General features: G+C 42.3%; 1 protein-coding gene across 1 annotated transcript; it reads right to left on the bottom strand.

Annotated features, from left to right (window-relative positions):
• Positions 1–155: 155 nt before the first annotated feature.
• On the bottom strand, positions 156–11,437 carry LOC109900446 (uncharacterized). Its single transcript, XM_031837823.1, has 7 exons — positions 10,929–11,437; positions 7,196–7,326; positions 6,828–6,995; positions 4,092–4,256; positions 2,937–3,048; positions 2,577–2,704; positions 156–1,540 (listed from the first exon to the last, which is right to left on the bottom strand). The coding sequence occupies exons 1-7, from the start codon at positions 11,203–11,205 to the stop codon at positions 602–604; spliced, it is 1,920 nt and encodes a 639-aa protein (XP_031693683.1). The 5' UTR covers positions 11,206–11,437; the 3' UTR covers positions 156–601.
• Between the last annotated feature and the right edge of the window lie 9,787 nt (positions 11,438–21,224).

Here is a 21,224-nt window from a genome sequence, read left to right as displayed (position 1 = left end):
TACACATCAGACTTTCTATTCATGATCGTGATCTTTCAAGCTCAGAGAAGACGATAGAAAAATTACCCTAAATTACCTAAAGAATAATGGCTGACTAGATCTCAAATCTGTGGAAAGGACGGAAACCTATAGGTTCTAACTTCGAAGGAAGCCAATGAAACTAAGACCACTTTAATTGTAAATGATAAACAAGCAAACAAAAAGTCAACATATCAAAAGGACAACATACATTTTTATTTATTAACAGATTTGATCACCTATTTATAGTACATAAAGGAACAGGCACCACCTGATTATGTCAAATGTTTTGGGGGAGTGGGTGTTAAAAAGAAGGACATTATGTTTGTTATGAATAGAACATAGACAAAGAGAAATTCATAGGGGGATTATAGTTACACTTCAATGACAGTATTTTGGCTATGCCAGCACACCAAACAACAAGTCTATCATCTGAGAATGTGAGCACACCCAGATGCTCAACTGAGGGATTCAGTCATCACCAAAAAAAACTCTTATCCCAGATCACTTCACATGATAACTATAATATGTCAGCTAAAGAATGGTTCCCAGATATCCCCTGTGTACATCTCAAGCCCCACTGCTACGATTTCTCCCCGTTGTGAATACTCCGATGTCTAATAAGGTTACTCAGGAAGGAGAAGCTCTTGTAACATAGTTTGCACTTGAAGGGCCTCTCCTTGGTGTGAACGGTCTGGTGCCTCTTCACATAAGTCGCCTCAGTGAAGCGCTTCCCACACGTGGGGCAGGCATACGGCTTGTCGGAGTCCGTCCTAATGCTTGACTTCCCATGTTGTGACCCAATGACGTCAGAGGAGGTAGAAGCAGGAGCCACCACCCTCAGGTGGTTAGTCTTTGAGCTCCCTCCTTGACCTCTAGTCATTGTTTGGGTGTTGTTGGGATTGTGTGTTGTGTTATAGGCTAAGTACCTCTTGTGGTGAATGCCCATCCTGACCTTGTCTGTATTGGTGGGGTAACCAGGAGGTAACTGAGGAAGGCTAGACCCAGGTCCGGGTCTTCTATGAACCCATTCACCGGGCATTAGATGAGATTCTGAAAGAGAAGACATACTTCCTGAAAGACTACCACCAGGGGGGTCTCCCACCACTCTCCATGAAGGCTGAAGCCCAGGGTGTCTTGCTCTGTTCATCACGGATACTATGGTGTTTGTATCATAGGAACAGGAGGGTCTATCTCTATCAGCCCCAGGCCCTGCTTCATCTCTGCACTGAGACTGTGAAGAGAAGGGTCCGGGCTTCAGTATGGATCCCTGACTGGAGCCTCTGTCTCTCTGATGACCACCAGGGCTGAGGTTGTTGAGTCCACCTGTCCACTGGTTGTGTTCTGTGTGGTGGAGTCTCTGTCCCTCGTGGTTCGGTCCTGGTTCCGACTTGGGAAGGAAGCGCGACGCATCCTGATCCAGGGTCCTGATCAGGGGCCAGGGTTTGTGACCAGCTGCTTCAGAGGTCCAGTCTCTCCCACCAGCAACACCGGATAACAGCCGGTCCTCATGGACTGCAGGCTGTAAGCAAAAATTGAAGAGAAAAGCATAACGTTTCATATACGAACGTTTTTGCTGTACACAATATTATAAAATGTTAACCACAGTCAAGCCCATCTCTAAACACTGTGATTTAAGTACCTAACAATATGGAGCCATTGGAGTTTATTATAAAAATTGTCCCTGTGTGTTGATTCAAGAATTAAGTATAATTTTTTGGTTCGACTGACATAAGGGAAACTCAGAGAGAGCACAGAGTCAATGTTGTATTTAATTTTAACAAAATGTTCATACACTCACATAACGTGAAGTACAGTAGTTTTATTGCACAAAACGACACGTGACAAGTAGAATAACTCATTGTGGTAACATTATGGTTTACCTTTTTGTGTAAATCTGGTACCATTGCATTACACACATCTTCATGTCAAGTAGACATGAATTAAAGCACTATAATTTCCTAATTAAAACACCTGCATCAAACAGGACAAGGTTCTCAATTTTCGTCAGTGAAGCATTTTTACATCATCACACCAACCATCACCATATAACCTACTCTGCCTTATCATACTCATTCTTTCCTCAGTTGACCTGAACCAGTTCCCTAATACATCTAAAACACTGGCAGAGTAGATGAAGCACAGACAATGCACTAGCATTGCCTGAGGTCTGGTTTATTATGAGTGTGTGGAGGATGAAAGTCAGGAAGTGACTGTGTTGTCGCAGGGTCCATGTTCCAGTTGATAGATCCTAAAGAAGGCAGGCTGAAGGCAGCATCTGTTAGGGGGTTAACCTGAGGCATCATCAGTCTCTCTGAATCACAACTATAGGAGCAGGACGGAGCATCGCTAGCCGAGTCTGTGTCTGTTCTCTCCCGCGGCATACTGGCACCTCCCTGTCCCTGCGGTCGAAATCTACACTTTGCCCTGCTCTCAGCCAGTCTGTTGTCATATAGACTAAGTTCAGTTGTTCTTTTGTGTTCAACTGTATGTTTCTAGTTGTGGTTAACAGTGTTGTTCCCCAGCCCAGAGTTGAGGACGCTGTCCCATCCACTGACCTCCACTATGTTGCCTCTTGTCCTGCCCTGCTCAGTGATGTCATCCCCTGGGCCCTTGGCTGCACCCATCTGGGTCTGGGAATCCAAGATGGCCGCCCAATCTCCTCTGTTAGCCTCCAGCCAACCACCTGCAGGAAGAGGTTACAAAATACTTTACAAACATGGCAGAGAGAATTCTACATATAGAGTTCAACATATGGTAAATTACCTGGTCAAGTCCATACATAATTTAAAAAAAATGTAAACATAAGTTGTATTGATTTCATTTTATGAATGAATAAAATTAAGAAATAAATTATATCCAGGCGTTCCCATTGAAGATCTATTACTGTATGTAGGCTATATGTATTTCTCCCTTACCTTGCTCCCCCATCTTTAGTCCACTCAGCAGATCAATGCTCTCTGGTCCGTCTTCTATTGTCTCCTCTTTGACCAGCAGCAGATCAGGCTTCCCATCCTCCATGTCTACTGACTGTAAGAGATATAGAGTGAGAGGATGTTGGATCAAGAAATCTGATATGAGCACCCTGCTATGGAGCATCTTCTGATTGGGCAATGAGGGATTGCTATGACTACTATGAAAACATGTTAGTTGAGTTAACACTGCAAACGTTTTAGATGATTTGATTACTTAACACTCTAAGGGTTTGATAATTGAAAGACGTGGTCCCACACTTTAAGACAGAATTGATCAAGACCAGGGGCAGTATCCACAAAGAGTCTCAGAGTAGAAGTTCTGATCGAGGATCAGGTCCCCACCTGTCTACATCAGTGGAGGCTAATTTGAGGATGAAGGGGAGGACCATCCTGCTCAGTGAATTTCATAAAAATAAAAATGGTCAAACATTTAAAAGGTTATCCTTTTTAGATAAAACACTAAATATATTCACGTCACCAAATAATTCATTAAAACACACTGTTTTGCAATGAAGGTCTACAGTAGCCTCAGCAGCACTCTGTAGGGTAGCACCATGATGTAGCCGGAGGACAGCTACTGTCGGTCCTCCTCTTGGTACCTTTACTTCAATACAAAACTTAGGAGGCCCTTGGTTCCCACCCCCTTCCATAGACTTACACAGTAATTATGACAACTTCCGGAGGACGTCCTCCAACCTATCAGAGCTCTTGCAGCATGAACTAACATGTTATCCACCCATTCAAAGGATTAGAAAATCTAGAACTGAAAGCATAAGCTACTGCTAGCTAGTACTGGAGTGCATAAAATGTGGTGAGTAGTTGACTCAAAGAGAGCGAAAGACAATAGTGTAATGATTTTCGACAAATTCATTTCTTCAAAAATAAATTAGTTTCACTTACTTAGCAAATGCAGCTGGTTATTTTAGCCAACAAACACCAGGCTCAAACAGAGGGATACTATGTTAGCTAGCTGGCTATGACTATCTAACACAACACTGGAACTTTTCCAAGTCTAGATAAGTTTTTGGTTTTATAAAACCATTGAGGATACGGGCCCTGACCTAATACCATACAGACAGCAGTTTACAGTTGGCTCACCTCAGTGAGACTGTGTGTGGTCCTGTGCTGCTCAGCTGGTTCCTCTGTGGGTTCAGGAGGAGGTGTAGTCTGGTTGTCCTCCATGACCATGGTCCCATCAGCATTCCCCAGACCCTCCTCACACCCCTCCTCCTTCACCAACAGCAACTCTGGACCCTCCTCCTCCTGGAACAGATTACACAGACATACACTCCCTCAGGTACATACATACACATAGATAATAAAACACACTTTAAAAATAGTTTATTTTATCCCTTTTTTCTCTCCAATGTTGTGGTATCCAATTGGTAGTTACAGTCTTGTCTCATCACTGCAACTCCCGTACGGACTCGGTAGAGGCGAAGGTCGAGAGCCGTGCATCCCCAGAAACACAACCCAACCAAGCTGCACTGCTTCTTGACACAATGCCCACTTAACCTGGAAGCCAGCCGCACCAATATGTCGGAGGAAACACCGTACACCTCAAATAAAATACCATTTTATTGGTCACATACACATGGTTAGCAGATGTTAATGGGAGTGTAGCGAAATGCTTGTGCTTCTAGTTTTGACAGTGCAGTAATATCTAACAAGTAATCTAACAATTCCCCAACAAGTACCTAATACACACAAATCTAAAGGGGTGAATGAGAATATATAAGTATATGGATGAGCGATGGCCGAGCGGCATAGGCAAGATGCAGTAGATGGTATAAAATACAGAATATACATGTGATATGACTTCTAGGAAGATTTTAACCCACTTAACCCCAACACTTCTTCAAGTTTTCACCATCATTTTAAAGCCATAGTTATATTGTTGCTTTCACCAAGTCATTTCTGAAGATTTTTATTTATTTCATGTTATTAGTGATTCATTTTAAACCTGTTAAACTCTGAGCCATTGTTTTGGGGCCTGTACAGGGCCTGGTGAGTGTGGGGGTCAAACATGTATTTTTATCTGAAAATAGAAAGTGACATATAATTTGAAAGCTACAGGCCTTGTCTGTTTTGAAATCTAACTAAAATCTTACTGCTGGCAATAGCATAAGAATCTCCCCCCATAAAGTCCATAAATCATGGGCTATGGACATAGAGTATTCATATAGCTCAAGTTACCAAAAGTGTAAATATTTAGTATGAATGGAAAGGGTACACCCTGATGGTCATTGTAAAGCAATGCATTTCCTTCACCATCTACATTACCTTGTATGCATCCTCCACATGCTCTGTTTAGCTTGCTCATCGTTTACATAAGTATTCAGATCCTTTGCTATGAGACTCGAAATTGAGCTTAGGTGCATCGTGTTTCCATTGATCATCTTTGATGTTTCTACAACTTGATTGGAGTCTACCTGTGGTAAATTCAATTGATTGGACATGATTTGGAAAGGCACACACCTGTCTATATAAGGTCCCACAGTTGACAGTGCATGTCAGAGCAAAAACCAAGCCATGAGGTCAAAGAATCGTCTGTAGAGCTCCGAGACAGGATTGTATTGAAGCACAGATCAGATCCGAAGCCACTCCTCAGTAAAAAGGCACATGACATCCCGCTTGGAGTGTTCCAAAAGGCACCTAAAGGATTCTCAGACCATGAGAAACAAGATACTCTGGTCTGATAAAACCAATATTAAATTATTTGGCCTTAATGCCAATCGTCATGTCTGGAGGCACCATCCCTATGATGAAGCCTGGTGGTGGCAACATCATGCTGTGGGGATATTTTTCAGCGGCAGAGACTGGGAGACTAGTCAGGATCGAGGCAAAGATGAACGGAGCAAAGTACAGAGTGGCCCAGCCAAAGCCCGGACTTGAACCCGATCTAACATTTCTAGAGAGACCTGAAAATTAGCTGTGCAGTGACGTTCCCCATCCAACCTGACAGAGCTTGAGAGGATCTGCAGAGAAGAATGGGATAAACTCCCCAAATACATGTGTGCCAAGCTTGTAGCGTCAAACCCAAGAAGACTCGAGGCTGTCATCGCTGCCAAAGGTGCTTCAGCAAAGTACTGAGTAAAGAGCCTGAATACTTATGTAAATGTGATATCAATTTCAATGATTTGTTTATTTTTTGCAAACATTTCTAACAACCTGTTTTTGTTTTGTCATTATGGGGTGTTGTGTATAGATTAATGAAGGGGGAAAAAAACTATTTAATACATTTTATAATAAAGCTGTAACGTAACAAAATGTAGAAAAAGTCAAAGGGTCTGAATATTTTCCGAATGCACTGTATATCATTCTTGTAAGACGAGAAATTAAGGTATGACATTTTGCGCAAGCCATTCACTTTCAAAATGTCTGTGTTCCAATGGGAATTTGTGAATGTTTAGAGCACCAGCATTTTTTTGGGGGGGTGGGTGGCATTGTGTATTGTGTATAGATTCATTAATCTATACACAATACCCCATAATGACAAAACTGGTGTAAATTTCAGTTTTTGTGGTCTGCTGTATCTTGGACTCTGTAGTAGTCCTATTGTTTCTGACACCTTGATCTTAATCCCACAGTTCTTACCTTTCCATCTCTGCAGTGAAAGAACAAGACAGATCAGCAATGCCAGTGTCTAACGCATCACCATCACCAAAATAATAAACTGTCCTCTGGCTCTGGTGAAATATCGGTAAATACTCTGAGCTGGGGGCAGGAGGACAGCCCAGTCTCCCCAGACCCAGTCTCTCAGTGTGTAAGATCCTTTGTGTTGCAATTCAATTCTGTCTCTGACTTGAGGACAGCGTTCGGCGTTCCACTGACCTCTGTGATGCTGTGCTGGGTCCTGGGCAGGGGTGCGGCGGAGATTAGGTCCTCCATGGCTTCAGGGGGCGCTCCAGCCTCTCCAGTCTGGACGTCTCTTCTGTGTCTTGGGTCCTCCTCTCCTTCCGGCCTCTCCTGCAGAACCACAGGACCTGCAGCCCCTGCAGACTGACACAAGAAGAAAGGAGGTTATTCCAGTACATAAATAGAATTGGATAACAATGTCATATGGAAGTCTTACAAGCTCCCCTATGGATGATAACTTAGGATGTACATGGAAGCTAATGAATAGCTGAGGGGAGACTTCCTGAAATAAATTAGACATATTTGATGTACTGTAATTTTTTATGTTACACTATGACACTAACCTCTATCGCGACAACATGCTGGGTTGAGGTTCCACTCCCCTCATCTATTGTTATGGGTTGGTCATCTCTCCACGTATTGTGTCCTGCTGGCTTTGCAAAGGTCCTGTGGCCTCCAGTGAGATGTCCTTCACCTAAGAGAGTGATTGGGGGAAAAGGGGTGGTTAAGTTAGGTACTGTCAATGCTCAACTCTATATTGTACACTATCGACATTAACCACGTTTCCATCCACAGTTTTCATACAAGTAAAGTCATACCGCAAGGTTCCACAACTGGTGGATAGTGGGCCAAATTTGGCTTTGGTTTTGTGGCCCTTAAAGTTTTCTGAGCAAATTTTTTATATTTTTTCCATTGTTGGACATACGACTAAAAACACAAGGAAATCAGTTCTAATTTATTTTAATTTAAGAAAACTGTTCCCATGTATTCCAATGAAGAATAGAGAGACAGGCGATCGTATACGTAAGCCAGGTTTAAAATGATTATGTTTAAGTCAAACATTATATCTGTTTGTGCTTCTTGCGGTTCATTTGCAGTCTCCAATTATTTGTAATTATTTTTTGGTCCCCTGACCACCCGCTCAATGAAAAAAATAAACAAATCGGGCTGTGGCTGAATCTAGTTGATGATCCCTGTCATCCCATATAAAAAGAAACAACGACAGCTGTGATGAAAACAGGAAGTTTCTGTACAATTTTTAAAATGCTGATAGATCTTTTTTTTTGATTGACATGGTGGTTGTGTGTTGGTAAAATAAATTATGCAAGAAATGGTGGGGGGAATATTGATATAACCAATCACGTGATGATATGGTGTGTGGCCCTCCCACTATGACTCGGGAAACCATGCAGTTTATTAGGCTACAGATGAAATAAATTATGCTGAACTTCATAGGGTGGTGAAAGTGGACGGTGCTCTTGATGCTCATTTCCAATAAATATCGAGGGTCTTATTCTGGTGACATGATGATCGATGCTGGACTGCCGTTTGACAAATAAAATGATTCCCGCTTTTTTCCATAATAATCTCATTATGTAGACCAGCCTACCCTCACTGTATCTGAGAGCTGTTGGATAGAGCACACGTACCAAGACCAGAGTAGGTACATTTGCTATGTAACGCAACAGTTGTGACAAAACTACCCGTGGAGTTGAAAATGTGATGGAAACACATTAACCTTTTATTCGGTTCATAAAAACGTAAACTAGAAAGTAAATTGTGTGCGCACTAAGTCATCACGCACTGATTCTTATCCACGAGTCAAATTTCGTAATAGTCGCATGAAAAACGGTCGCCAATTGGATGGAAACATAGCTAGTCAAATGTATTATGCTAGCAGTGGTGGAGAAAGTACTCAATTGTTATACTTGAGTAAAAGTAAAGATAACTTAATAGAAAATGACTCAAGTAAAAGTCACCCAGTGAAATACTTGAGTAAAAGTCTAAAAGTATCTGGTTTTGGTACACCAAAAATATAAATGCAACATGTAAAGAGTTGGTCCCATGTTTCATGGGCTGACATAAAAAATCCCAGAAATGCTTCATATGCACAAAAAAAGTATTTATCTCAAATGTGTTGATTAGCTAAAATTGTCTGTGGTGATATTCGTACTTGCAAAGACGTTTGCATTATACACCCACCCTACTTTTGTTTTTGCCTTAAGTAACCATCTGTCTTATGTAAATGTAACAGATCATACTGTATTAAACAAAAACAAATGCAACATGTAAAGTGTTGCTCCCATGTTTAAAAAGCTGAAATAAAGGATCCAAGAAATGTTCCATATGCAAAAAAAGCTTATTTCTAAATTTTTGCACACACATTTATTTACATCCCTGTTAGTGAGCATTTCTCCTTTGCCAAGATAATCCATGCAACTGACAGGTGTGGCATATCAAGAAGCTGATTAAACAGCATGACCATTACACAGGTGCACCTAATGCTGGGGACATTAAAAGGCCACTAAAATATGCAGTTTTGTCACAACACAATGCCACAGATGTCTCAAGTTTTCAGACAGTGTGCAATTTGTATGCTTACTGCAGGAATGTCCACCAGAGCCACCAGAGAATTGAATGTTAATTTCTCTACCATAAGTTGTCCTCCAACGACATTTTAGAGAATTTGGAAGTATGTCCAACCGGCCTCACAACCGAAGACCATGTGTAACCACGCCAGCACAGGACCTCCACATCCGGCTTCTTCACCTGCGGGATGGTTTCTGCACAAACTGTTAGAAACCATCTCAGGGAAGCTCATATGCGTGCTCGTCGTCCTCACCAGGGTCTTGACCTGACTGCAGTTAGGCATTGTAACAGACGTCAGTCGGCAAATGCACACCTGCACGCTGTAGAAGTGTGCTCCTCAAGGATGAATCCCAGTTTCAACTGTACAGGGCAGATGACTGACATAATGTATGATGTCCTGCTGGCAAGCGCTTTGCTGATGTCAACGTTGTGAACAGAGTGCCCCATGGTGGTGCATGCTTTTTTTTCTCCCCCTAGCACTACACAGCTGATTTAAATACCCAACTCATCATCAAGCTTTGACTATTTGAATCAGCTGTTTAGCGCTAGGGCAAAAAAAAACTAAACATGCACCCACAGGGCCCCAGAACCGAGTTTGTGAAACCCTGGGCTGCACCCGCCAAGAGTAGGCACATTTGCTATTTAATGCAAGTACATTTTGTGTGTACCATATCATCACGCACTGATTTTTATCAGCAAGAAGTCCGTTTGGTGGAAACATAACAGTAGCTACATTTCCATTCAATTGGTTTAAGATTTTCATGCAAATATTCTGGAGTCCGCAAAAAGTAAATGCGTATTTTCCCACCAGTGGAATGTTTCCACCAAATGATCTTGTCGTGGATACAAATCTGTGCGTAATAAGTGCTCACAATGTACTTTTTCACAAGTTTAAGTTTTCATGTACTGAATAGAAATCTAACGTTAAATATGTTTACATCACATTTTCAACTCTACCAATAGTTTTGTCACAGAAACTTTTGCTTTAAATAGTACATTTGCCTACTCTGGTCTTGGTACGTGCGCTCTAGCCAACACAGATATAGTGCGAGAATATTTGTATTTGTCAAACAGCAGGCAAGCATCGATCGTCACCAGAATAAGACCCTCGATATTTACTGTAAAGCAGCATCAAGCTCATCACCGTGCACTTGCACTTGCACTTTCATCTGTGGCCTAATAAACTGCATGGTTTCCTGAGTTCTAGTGGGAGAACCACACCATATCCTTGCGTGACTCCAAGTTTACTTGGATATGATGGTATATTATGATTTTATTATTTTTATTATATCAATATCTGCGCATAATTAACTTTACCGACACAAAAAGATCCCACCATGTCAAACGAACAAATTATCTGTTGGCATTTATATAATTGTTCCGAAACTTCATGTTTCCATCACAGAAGTCATTGTTTTTAATTTATGGTAGACCTATGACTTTACTCTCATAAAAACTGGATGCAAACAATATCGTGTTGGAAAAATGCGCATATTTTCTTTATGTCTATTTTTGAATATTTGCATAAAAATCTGTCGCTAATTGGATGGAAACCTTGTCTACAATTGACAAGGATGTAAGGTATCACTTATAACTTCTTGGTATACTATTTATTCATTGATTATGTTCCATGCATCCCATTATTTAAAGTGGGTGTGATTATTGGAATTTCAGGGGAACGGGGAGACCGCTCCCTGCAAAATGTACCTCTTGCCATTCCTCTGTATCGGTCGAGGACACTACTGGGACGACTGGCGAGCACGCGCTCCTGCGTTGTCTTCTCTGCGCGCTCCCGTGCCACATTCATTTCCAGTATATGTAGTTTCCTCTGCAATGCCCTGTTTTCTTTCTGGCTTTGAGTTATTTCCAAACGAAAAACCGCATAGTCGTCGTCTATGAGTTTACATATATCTGCCACGGCTGAATTCGCTAGCATCTCCATGATGGAGGCTATTTGAGTGTGAAAAACCATAAAGTTAGCCATTGTTAGCTAACGTTAGCAGCTAGCTAGTGTATAACGTGTATCAGTCCTGTCTCCAACGCGAATTAAAGACTACATGGGGTAAGCATGTGAAGCTGTGCAGTTAAATTAATCATATCTTCAGTTCCATGGTGTTTAATAAAGGTCTAAAGAACAACAATAAAACCGCTAACATGGGAAATTGTTCTTGGTCATTATTTACTACCGTTAATACTGAAGAGAAAGGATGTTATTGGGTGGCGTCATAGCTCAGAGGGCGTGACTAAATAAGACGTATGTGCGCTGTTCTTATCTCGGGTTCAACACAACTGGGATCTCAAAAAAATACGAGGTCAAATCATGACGTCAGTGATTTTCATGTAGGAAAGTCGGAGCCATAGAAAGTGGGCCGAGTTCACGAGTTGGAATTCGGAGTTGGATGAACGTTCGAACCGATTTTTCCCAGTCAGGGTCGTTTTTTCGAATGGGCCAGTTGTTCTGAACGCGTTAAAATCGGGGTTCCCAGTTTTGAACGCGGCATAAGAACCACTGTACTGCTTATTTCATTCAGAGAGGACGAGGCGAAGCGAGAGGTTTTACTCCACCCAAAATCTGTCCACGAAAATAAGCCCATGAAGTGAGGAATTTTTGTATGGTGGTCAATCAGTCGAACTTGGTCAACAACAATGTAATTTCTAATGTGCTTACATGAGACTTATTTAATCTATCTGATTGAATAGAAGTAATGTTTAGGACTGTTAGGTTGTTATGAATGCACTGATATAAGTAGACACACATGGCATTTAGGCAACTTTGGAAAAAAATACTTTATATCAGAGTTGTGCCTGTTGTCATAGAGATAGAGGACTCATGGATATAACCGGTTTTACCATGAACATTGCCATTGAGGGCGTTCACAATTTTAAAGAAATCAACTGGGTTGGGAGCAATCAGCTAATAAAGACATTTACTACTTTAAAATGGAGATAGCGCTGGTCAGGCTGTCACAGATACACGGAGGAGTATCTACAGTGCTTTGCGAAAGTATTCGGCCCCCTTGAACTTTGCGACCTTTTGCCACATTTCAGGCTTCAAACATAAAGATATAAAACTGTATTTTTTTGTGAAGAATCAACAACAAGTGGGACACAATCATGACGTGGAACGACATTTATTGGATATTTCAAACTTTTTTAACAAATCAAAAATGGAAAAATTGGGCGTGCAAAATTATTCAGCCCCTTTACTTTCAGTGCAGCAAACTCTCTCCAGAAGTTCAGTGAGGATCTCTGAATGATCCAATGTTGACCTAAATGACTAATGATGATAAATACAATCCACCTGTGTGTAATCAAGTCTCCGTATAAATGCACCTGCACTCTGATAGTCTCAGAGGTCCGTTAAAAGCGCAGAGAGCATCATGAAGAACAAGGAACACACCAGGCAGGTCTGAGATACTGTTGTGAAGAAGTTTAAAGCCAGATTTGGATACAAAAATATTTCCCAAGCTTTAAACATCCCAAGGAGCACTGTGCAAGCGATAATATTGAAATGGAAGGAGTATCAGACCACTGCAAATCTACCAAGACCTGGCCGTCCCTCTAAACTTTCAGCTCATACAAGGAGAAGACTGATCAGAGATGCAGCCAAGAGGCCCATGATCACTCTGGATGAACTGCAGAGATCTACAGCTGAGGTGGGAGACTCTGTCCATAGGACAACAATCAGTCGTATATTGCACAAATCTGGCCTTTATGGAAGTGTGGCAAGAAGAAAGACATTTCTTAAAGATATCCATAAAAAGTGTCATTTAAAGTTTGCCACAAGCCACCTGGGAGACACACCAAACATGTGGAAGAAGGTGCTCTGGTCAGATGAAACCAAAATTGAACTTTTTGGCAACAATGCAAAACGTTATGTTTGGCGTAAAAGCAACACAGCTCATCACCCTGAACCTACCATCCCCACTGTCAAACATGGTGGTGGCAGCATCATGGTTTGGGCCTGCTTTTCTTCAGCAGGGACAGGGAAGATGGTTAAAATTGATGGGAAGATGGATGGAGCCAAATACAGGACCATTCTGGAAGAAAACCTGATGGAGTCTGCAAAAGACCTGAGACTGGGACGGAGATTTGTCTTCCAACAAGACAATGATCCAAAACATAAAGCAAAATCTACAATGGAATGGGTCAAAAATAAACATATCCAGGTGTTAGAATGGCCAAGTCAAAGTCCAGACCTGAATCCAATCGAGAATCTGTGGAAAGAACTGAAAACTGCTGTTCACAAATGCTCTCCATCCAACCTCACTGAGCTCGAGCTGTTTTGCAAGGAGGAATGGGAAAAAAATTCGGTCTCTCGATGTGCAAAACTGATAGAGACATACCCCAAGCGATTTACAGCTGTAATCGCAGCAAAAGGTGGCGCTACAAAGTATTAACTTAAGGGGGCTGAATAATTTTGCACGCCCAATTTTTCAGTTTTTGATTTGTTAAAAAAGTTTGAAATATCCAATAAATGTCGTTCCACTTCATGATTGTGTCCCACTTGTTGTTGATTCTTCACACAAAAAATACAGTTTTATATCTTTATGTTTGAAGCCTGAAATGTGGCAAAAGGTCGCAAAGTTCAAGGGGGCCGAATACTTTAGCAAGGCACTGTATCTCCTACCCTATCTAGCTCTATGGCATGTTGTTCACAAGCCTATCTTTCCTCTCATTGGCTGGAATAGTCCCACCGGATCTCGCCTCCTCCTGGCTGCCTTCCACCTTTGAGGACATGTATTTCTATTTTTAAAGTGGTCACTTGCCTATCTTGTCAATATAATAGATAATCTTTGTTAAATTACACCAGAGATGGAAGAGAAAGCAGACATCCGACTCAGTCATCCCTAGGTGGGATACAGCTAACCGTTTTCCTAAACGTAACCTAATTCTTCTAACCTGCTACGTTAATTATCCTAACTTTCTGCATATGTTTTCCTAAACCTGCTACGAAAAGTACATTTTGACAAAAGCTGTGCCCCTTCTAGACAATCACCCCACTCCCTCATTGTCAATGTAAGTCAATGAAGTAGGCCAGACCCAGATGCTATCGCATTGGTGTCTATGGGAGCCACCCCATTAAGCCACCCAATTTGTCAAGCATCTTTGATTACACCTCAACCTATTCATGATCAGTATCTTTCAGGCTCAGAGCTGACTTGCTTAGAAAAAGTACAACAAATGCCATAAAAGAATGGGTTATTGAGGTGTTAAAGAAGAGGGACATTCTGTTTGTTATGAGTAGAACATAGACAAAACCAGGGGGGAATATAGTGTTACTCGTCAATGACAGTGTTTCAGCTATGCCAGCACTCCAAACAACAAGTCTATCATGTGAGAATGTGAGCATATCCAGATGCACAACTGAGGGATTTAGTAATCACAAAAACCCTCTTAATCCAAGACACTTCACATGGTAACTATAAAACTAAAGAATGGTTCCCAGATATCCCCTGTGTAAAACTTAAGCCACACTGCTACGATTTCTCCCCTTTGTGGACTCCTATGCCTGATAAGGTTACTCAGGTGGAAGGAGAAACTCTTATAATAGTTTTCACTTGAAGGGCCTCTTCTTGGTGTGACCGGTCTGATGCTGCTTCACATATTTCACCTTAGCAACGCATTTCCCACACGTGGGCAGGTGTACAGCTTGTCAGCGTCCTTGCTAATACTCGGCCTCCCACGTTGTGACCCAATGACCCCAGAGGAGGCAGAAGCAGGAGCCACCTGAGTCTTTGAGCTCCCTCCTTGAACTCTCGCCGTTGTTGTGATTGTGTGCTGTGTTATAGGCCAGGTAACTCCCATCCTGATCCTATCTGTATTCGTGGGGTAACAATGAGGCAGCTGAGGAAGGCTAGACCCAGGTCCAGGCCTTCTATGAACAAAGTCACCAGGCATTAGATGAGATCCTGAAGGAGAAGACAAACTTGCTGATAGACTACCACCAGGAGGGATCTCCTACCTCGCTCTGTGAAGGCTGAAGCCCAGGGTGACCTGCTCTGTTCATTATGGATACTGTGGTGTTTGTATCATAGGAACAGGAGGGTCTATCTCTATCAGGCCCTGCTTCATCCCTGCACTGAGACTGTGAAGAGAAGGGTCCGGGTTGCAGACTGGAGATGTTTCTTACAGAAGAAATATAAAAAGCATGTGCATAAGCATGGTAGCAATTAAAAGGGAACAGTTATGAGCTCATAGGAACATTCTCAGACTAAAGTTGAGGACACAACATTCCACATGACACAATACTGAATCCAAAAATTACACTGTTTTTACATTTACTGCACTTTTCACCGCATTTGTTGATAACGACGTCTGAAAATACTATGGATGCGTTCATTAACATGACAATAATATTCCCGGGAAATGTGGGGTAGGTGCAACATAAGACCAAAAAATGACAAGGTTTTAAGTGAGGACTAACTGGTGACTCCAAACTGCCACACACCTCTCCAAAGTGTGCACTATTCCTAAGTCATTTCAATGCACTTTTATGACACAAAGTCTTCAACTATAAGGTGCTGTTTCGAGCTCTCCCAGTTGTGCCGTTGAGGAACTAGAGCAGAAGACTTGTGGTTGTTTTGTTTGGAACACAGCCTGCATCCCTGACATCACCCAATTACTGTTGTTTATGCTGGATTAGGTGGGCATCATTTGAAAGCTTATTCTATTGCTAACATGACTAGCTAAGTTATAAGATGCGATCTTAGTGTTAAGGTTTCACAGGGCAATTCAGAGAAACAGGTTGTAATTGTATGGAAATAGAAAGGAGTCATGTGTGCATTCAGGTGCGTGTTTTGTGGCAAATTAATTTTTGTATTCAGTATTGTGTCACGTGGAATATTGTGTCCTCAACTTTGGAGGCGTTGAGGATTATAATAAATACCGCTTTGATGTCATACTATCAAGTCAAAAACCTGTGAGTCCAAAGGTGCAATTCACATTTCCATATCAAAATCATGTCATAAACACAGTCAACATTTATGATCACTATGTTTGAGGTACATTTACTAGATGACATGGCATCATACCCTCGGTTGTTCTGAACAGAATGAGTCTTTTCGCTGGGACAATTGTGCACCGCCCTAAGGGATTCCCAGTCAAAGCCGGTTGTGACACAGCCTGGGATCGAAATCCGGGTCTGTAGTGACACCTCAAGCACTGCGATGCAGTGCCTTAGACAGCCCCACCACTCAAGAGGCCCCCAAATCTGCCATTTTCAACCCATATACGGGTACAAGATTTAAGGGTTATGGCACTAACATTATCCTGCTATAAAACTCCAGTATAAACCTAAAAGGGACATAGTTGTCACTCTTCATCAGTGAAGCATTTTTACAGACATCATCACACCAACCATCACCATATCATCTACTCTGTCTCATCATACTCATTCTTTCCTGTTCACCTCATCCAGTTCCTTATACATCCAAACCAACAGCACTAACTACAAACAAACTAACTAGTAATACATAACATGTTTAGTTTATTAGGATCCCCACTAGCTACTACACATGCATCAGCTACTCTTCCTGGGGTACACATAAAACTTAAAAAATACATGACAATGTACAGAACAGTAATAGACAAGAACAACATAAGATATTAATTCAATTCTAAATAAAGAGTTCGTGTCTTCAGGAAGTATTCCCCTTGCCTTTTTCCACATTGTTACGTTACAGCCTTATTCTGAAATGGATTAAAATGTAGTTTTTTCTCTCATCAATCTACACACAATAACCCATAATGACAAAGCAAAAATATTGTTGACATTTTTGTTCATTTATTTAAAAAATGTAAAAATGAAATCATATTTATATAAGTATTCAGACACTTTACTGAGTACTTTGTTGAAGCACCTTTGGCAGCGATTACAGCATTGAGTTATCTTGGGTATGACGCTACAAGCTTGGCAGACCTGTATTTGGGGAGTTTCTCCCATTCTTCTCTGCAGATCCTCTCAAGCTCTGTCAGGTTGGATGGGGAGCGTTGCAGCTAAGCTATTTTCAAGTTTCTCCAGAGATGTTCGATCAGGTTCAAGTCCGGGCTCTGGCTGGACCACTCAAGGACATTCAGAGACTTGTCTCGAAGCCAGTCCTACGTTGTCTTGACTGTGTGCTTTGGGTTTAAATTATATATCTTTTTTCTCACTTTTATTTAACCCGGTAGGCTAGTTGAGAAAAAGTTCTAATTTGCAACTGCGACCTGACAAAGATAAAGCAAAGCAATTCGACACATACAACAACACAGAGTTACACATGGAATAAACAAACATACAATCAATAACACAGTAGAAAAATCTATATACAGCATGTGCAAATGAGGTAGGATAAGAGAGGTAAGGCAATAAATAGGCCATTGTGGCAAAGTAATTACAATATGGCAATTAAACACTGGAATGGTAGGGTGTGCAGAAGATGCATGTGCAAGTAGAGATACTGGGGTGCAAAGGAGCAAGATAAATAAATAAATACAGTATGGGGATGAGGTAGATTGGATGGGCAATTTCCAGATGAGCTATGTACAGGTGCAGTGATCTGTGAGCTGCTTTGACAGCAGGTGCTTAAAGCTAGAGAGGGAGACATGAGTCTCCAGCTTCAGAGATTTTTGCAGTTCGTTCCAGTCATTGGCAGCAGAGAACTGGAAGGAGAGGTGGCCAAAGGAAGAATTGGCTTTGGGGGTGACCAGTGAGATATACCTGCTGGAGCACGTGCTACGGGTGGGTGCTGCTATGGTGACCAGTGAGCTGAGATAAGACGGGGCTTTACCTAGCAGAGACTTGTAGATGACCTGGAGCCAGTGGGTTTGGCGACAAGTATGAAGCGAGGGCCAGCCAACGAGAGCATACAGCATACCCAGTGGTGGGTAGTATATGGGGCTTTGGTGACAAAACGGATGGCACTGTGATAGACTGCATCCAATTTGTTGAATAGAGTGTTGGAGGCTATTTTGTAAATGACATCGCCGAAGTCGAGGATCGGTAGGATGGTCAGTTTTACGAGGGTATGTTTGGAAGCATGACTGAAGGATGCTTTGTTGTGAAATAGGAAGCCGATTCTAGATGTAATTTTGGATTGGAGATGTTTAATGTGAATCTGGAAGGAGAGTTTGCAGTCTAACCAAACACCTTGGTATTTGTAGTTGTCCACATATTCTAAGTCAGAACCGTCCTGTCACGACTTCTGCCTGAAGTCGAAGCCTCTCCTTGTTCGGGCGGTGCTCGGCCTTTGACGTCACCGGTCTTCCAGCCGTCATTGATCCATTTTTCATTCTCCATTGGTTTTGTCTTCCTACACACCTGGTCTCAATCCCATTCATTACCTGTTGTGTATTTAACCCTCTGTTTCCCCTCATGTCTTTGTCAGAGATGGTTTGTTATTCAGTGTTGTGTTGTATTGGTGCGCGACGGGTCCTCGTACCCACTTTGTTTATTGTTACATTTAGTGTTTGGAGTATGTTTCGTTTATTGTTATTAAATAACTCCATAACACTCAGTTTGATTCTCCTGCGCCTGACTTCCCTGCCACCTATACACACGACTCTGACACGTCCAGAGTAGTGATGATGGACGGGTGGGCAGCGAACGGTGGAAGAGCATGAATTTAGTTTTACTTGCATTTAAGAGCAGTTGGAGGCCATGGAAGGAGGGTTGTTGTCCTGTTGGAAGGTAAAACCTTCACCCCAGTCTGATGTCCTGATCGCTCTGGAGCAGATTTTCATTGCGCCATACATCTTTACCTCGATTCTGACTAGTCGCCCAGTCCCTGCCGCTGAAAAACATCACCACAGCATGATGTTGCCACCACGCTTCACAGTAGGGATGGTGCCAGGTTACCTCCAGCTTGGCATTCAGGCCAATCTTGGTTTCATCAGACCAGATAATTTTGTTTCTCATGGTCTGAGAGTCTTTAAGTGCCCTTTGGCAAACTCCATGCGGGCTGTCATGTGCCTTTTACTGAGGAGTGGCTTCTGTCTGGCCACTCTACCATAAAGGCCTGATTGGTGGAGTGCTGCAGAAATGGTTGTCCTTCTGGAATGTTCTCCCATCTCCACAGAGGAACTCTACAGCTTTGTCAGAGTGACCATCGGGTTCTTGGTCACCTCCCTGACCAAGGCCCTTCTCCCCGAATTCATTTAAAAAAAAACTTTATTTAACTAGGCAAGTCAGTTAAGAACAAATTATTATTTACAATGACGGCCTATCGTCAGGAGCAGAACGACAGATTTTTACATTGTCAGCTTGGGGATTCGATCCAGCAACCTTTCGGTTACTGTCCCAACGCTATAACCACTAGGCTACCTGCCGCCCCAAAAGTGTTGGTTACACGGGGAACCATCTTTCTACAATTGCTCAGTTTGGCCGAGTGGCCAGCTCTAGGAAGAGTCATGGTGGTTACAAACTTGATGGAGAATGATGGAGGTCACGGTGTTCTTGTGGACCTTCAATGCTGCAGAAATGTTTCGGTACCCTTCCCCAGATCTGTGCCTCAACACAATCCTGTCTCGGAGGTCTACGAACAATTCCTTCAACCTCATAGCTTGGTTTTTGCTCTGCCACGCACTGTCAACCGTAGGACCTTATACCTGTTTGTAGACAGGTGTGTGCCCTTTCAAATCAATCAGGTGAATTTACCACCGGTGGACTCCAATCAAGTTGTAGAAACATCTCAAGGATGATCAATGGAAACAGGATGCACCTGAGCTCAATTTCGAGTCTCATAGCAAAGGGTCTTTATACTTATGTAAATAAGGTATTTATTTAATACATTTGCAAAAAAATCTAAAAACCTCGCTTTGTCATTATGGGGTATTGTGTGTAGGTTGCTGGGGAGTTTTTTAAAAATGTAATCCATTTTAGTATAAGGCTGTAACGTAACAATGTGGAAAAGGTTAAGGGGTCTGAATACTTTCTGAAGGCACTCTATATATCGGAAAGCCACCAAGAGACAACAAAAATACTATTAACACACTATTCAAATATACATATTCTTATATACAGTACAGTTAAATTGGATTTTTAGAAAGAGGAGAAGCTCTGTGATACAAGATGTCTTTTAATCTGTTTTTTAAAGCATTCCACGATGACATGGCTCTACACATAACTGAGCAACGCATGAAATCTGTTTTTGGTTTAGGTACCGTGAAGAAACCCATAGTGGTGTGTCTGGTGGGATATTTATGTCTAGAAGAGAAGTAGTCAATTTCCTCTCAACCCTCAACCATGAAAGACTCATGTATGTTGTTGATGTTAGTTCTGTGTGCGCAGTTAAGGGCAAGGCGTCGTGCTTTGTTTCAGCTGCAGTTTTGAAGGTCATTCTTTACTGCACCTGACCATATTACCTGACAGTGTCACATCTGCTCCTGCAACATCCTCTACTGCTCATCATGTGGTGCCTTGACCTACCGCCTCTCCAAGTGCTCTTTCCCTCTCTCTCTCTGTGTATGTGTGTGTGATTGTGTGGGTGGAGACAAGTGTGCTGGAGTCAGAGCAGATCCCCACCAGCTGCAACCTGTTCCATAACCAAGACCTCTACTAATACTCAGCTCTGCCACTTCCACGCTGCCAGATCATAATCTCTGCTCAGTCAGTCTACGTTTCTAGCCGTTTGTTACTATTCAGATCCTGTTCTGCCCGTTTTCCTTGCCTAATGCTGTTTTCCTCTCTGCTACAGTTCTGCCCGCTCTGACTCTGGTCCCAGTCTCCAGTCCCACGTCTCGTCATCCTGCTACTCTGTCCTGGATTCCCCACTCTACTACTTCCTTGGATTTCCCTCCGGACCTACTTACCCTTTCCCAACCCCACTTGCTCCAGCCTCAGCCTCCGCACCTGGTTTCCAGCAACACGCCCGAGCTTCCCCTGACCTGCACTCCATCTCTCCCTTGTTTCAATAAATACCTTGGTTACTTTATCCCAGTCTTCTCGTCTGAGTCTGCTCTGGAACAGGTTCCCCTGTTCCACTCCGCGTAACAGACAGTAATCAAGATTGGACAAGATCAAAG

This window comes from Oncorhynchus kisutch, linkage group LG12 (assembly GCF_002021735.2).
Source record: "Oncorhynchus kisutch isolate 150728-3 linkage group LG12, Okis_V2, whole genome shotgun sequence".
Taxonomy (NCBI): domain Eukaryota; kingdom Metazoa; phylum Chordata; class Actinopteri; order Salmoniformes; family Salmonidae; genus Oncorhynchus; species Oncorhynchus kisutch.
This window is presented reverse-complemented; position numbering and strand designations above follow the sequence as displayed.

Excerpts from the sequence above, each read along its gene's own strand:
- LOC109900446 (XM_031837823.1), bottom strand. The coding sequence starts at position 11,205 with ATGGCTAACTTTATGGTTTTTCACACTCAAATAGCCTCCATCATGGAG. Across the intron at positions 7,327-10,928 it reads ATACAGAGGAATGGCAAGAG|GTGAAGGACATCTCACTGGA; the intron begins GTACATTTTGCA and ends TCACTCTCTTAG. Across the intron at positions 3,049-4,091 it reads CCACACACAGTCTCACTGAG|TCAGTAGACATGGAGGATGG; the intron begins GTGAGCCAACTG and ends TATCTCTTACAG.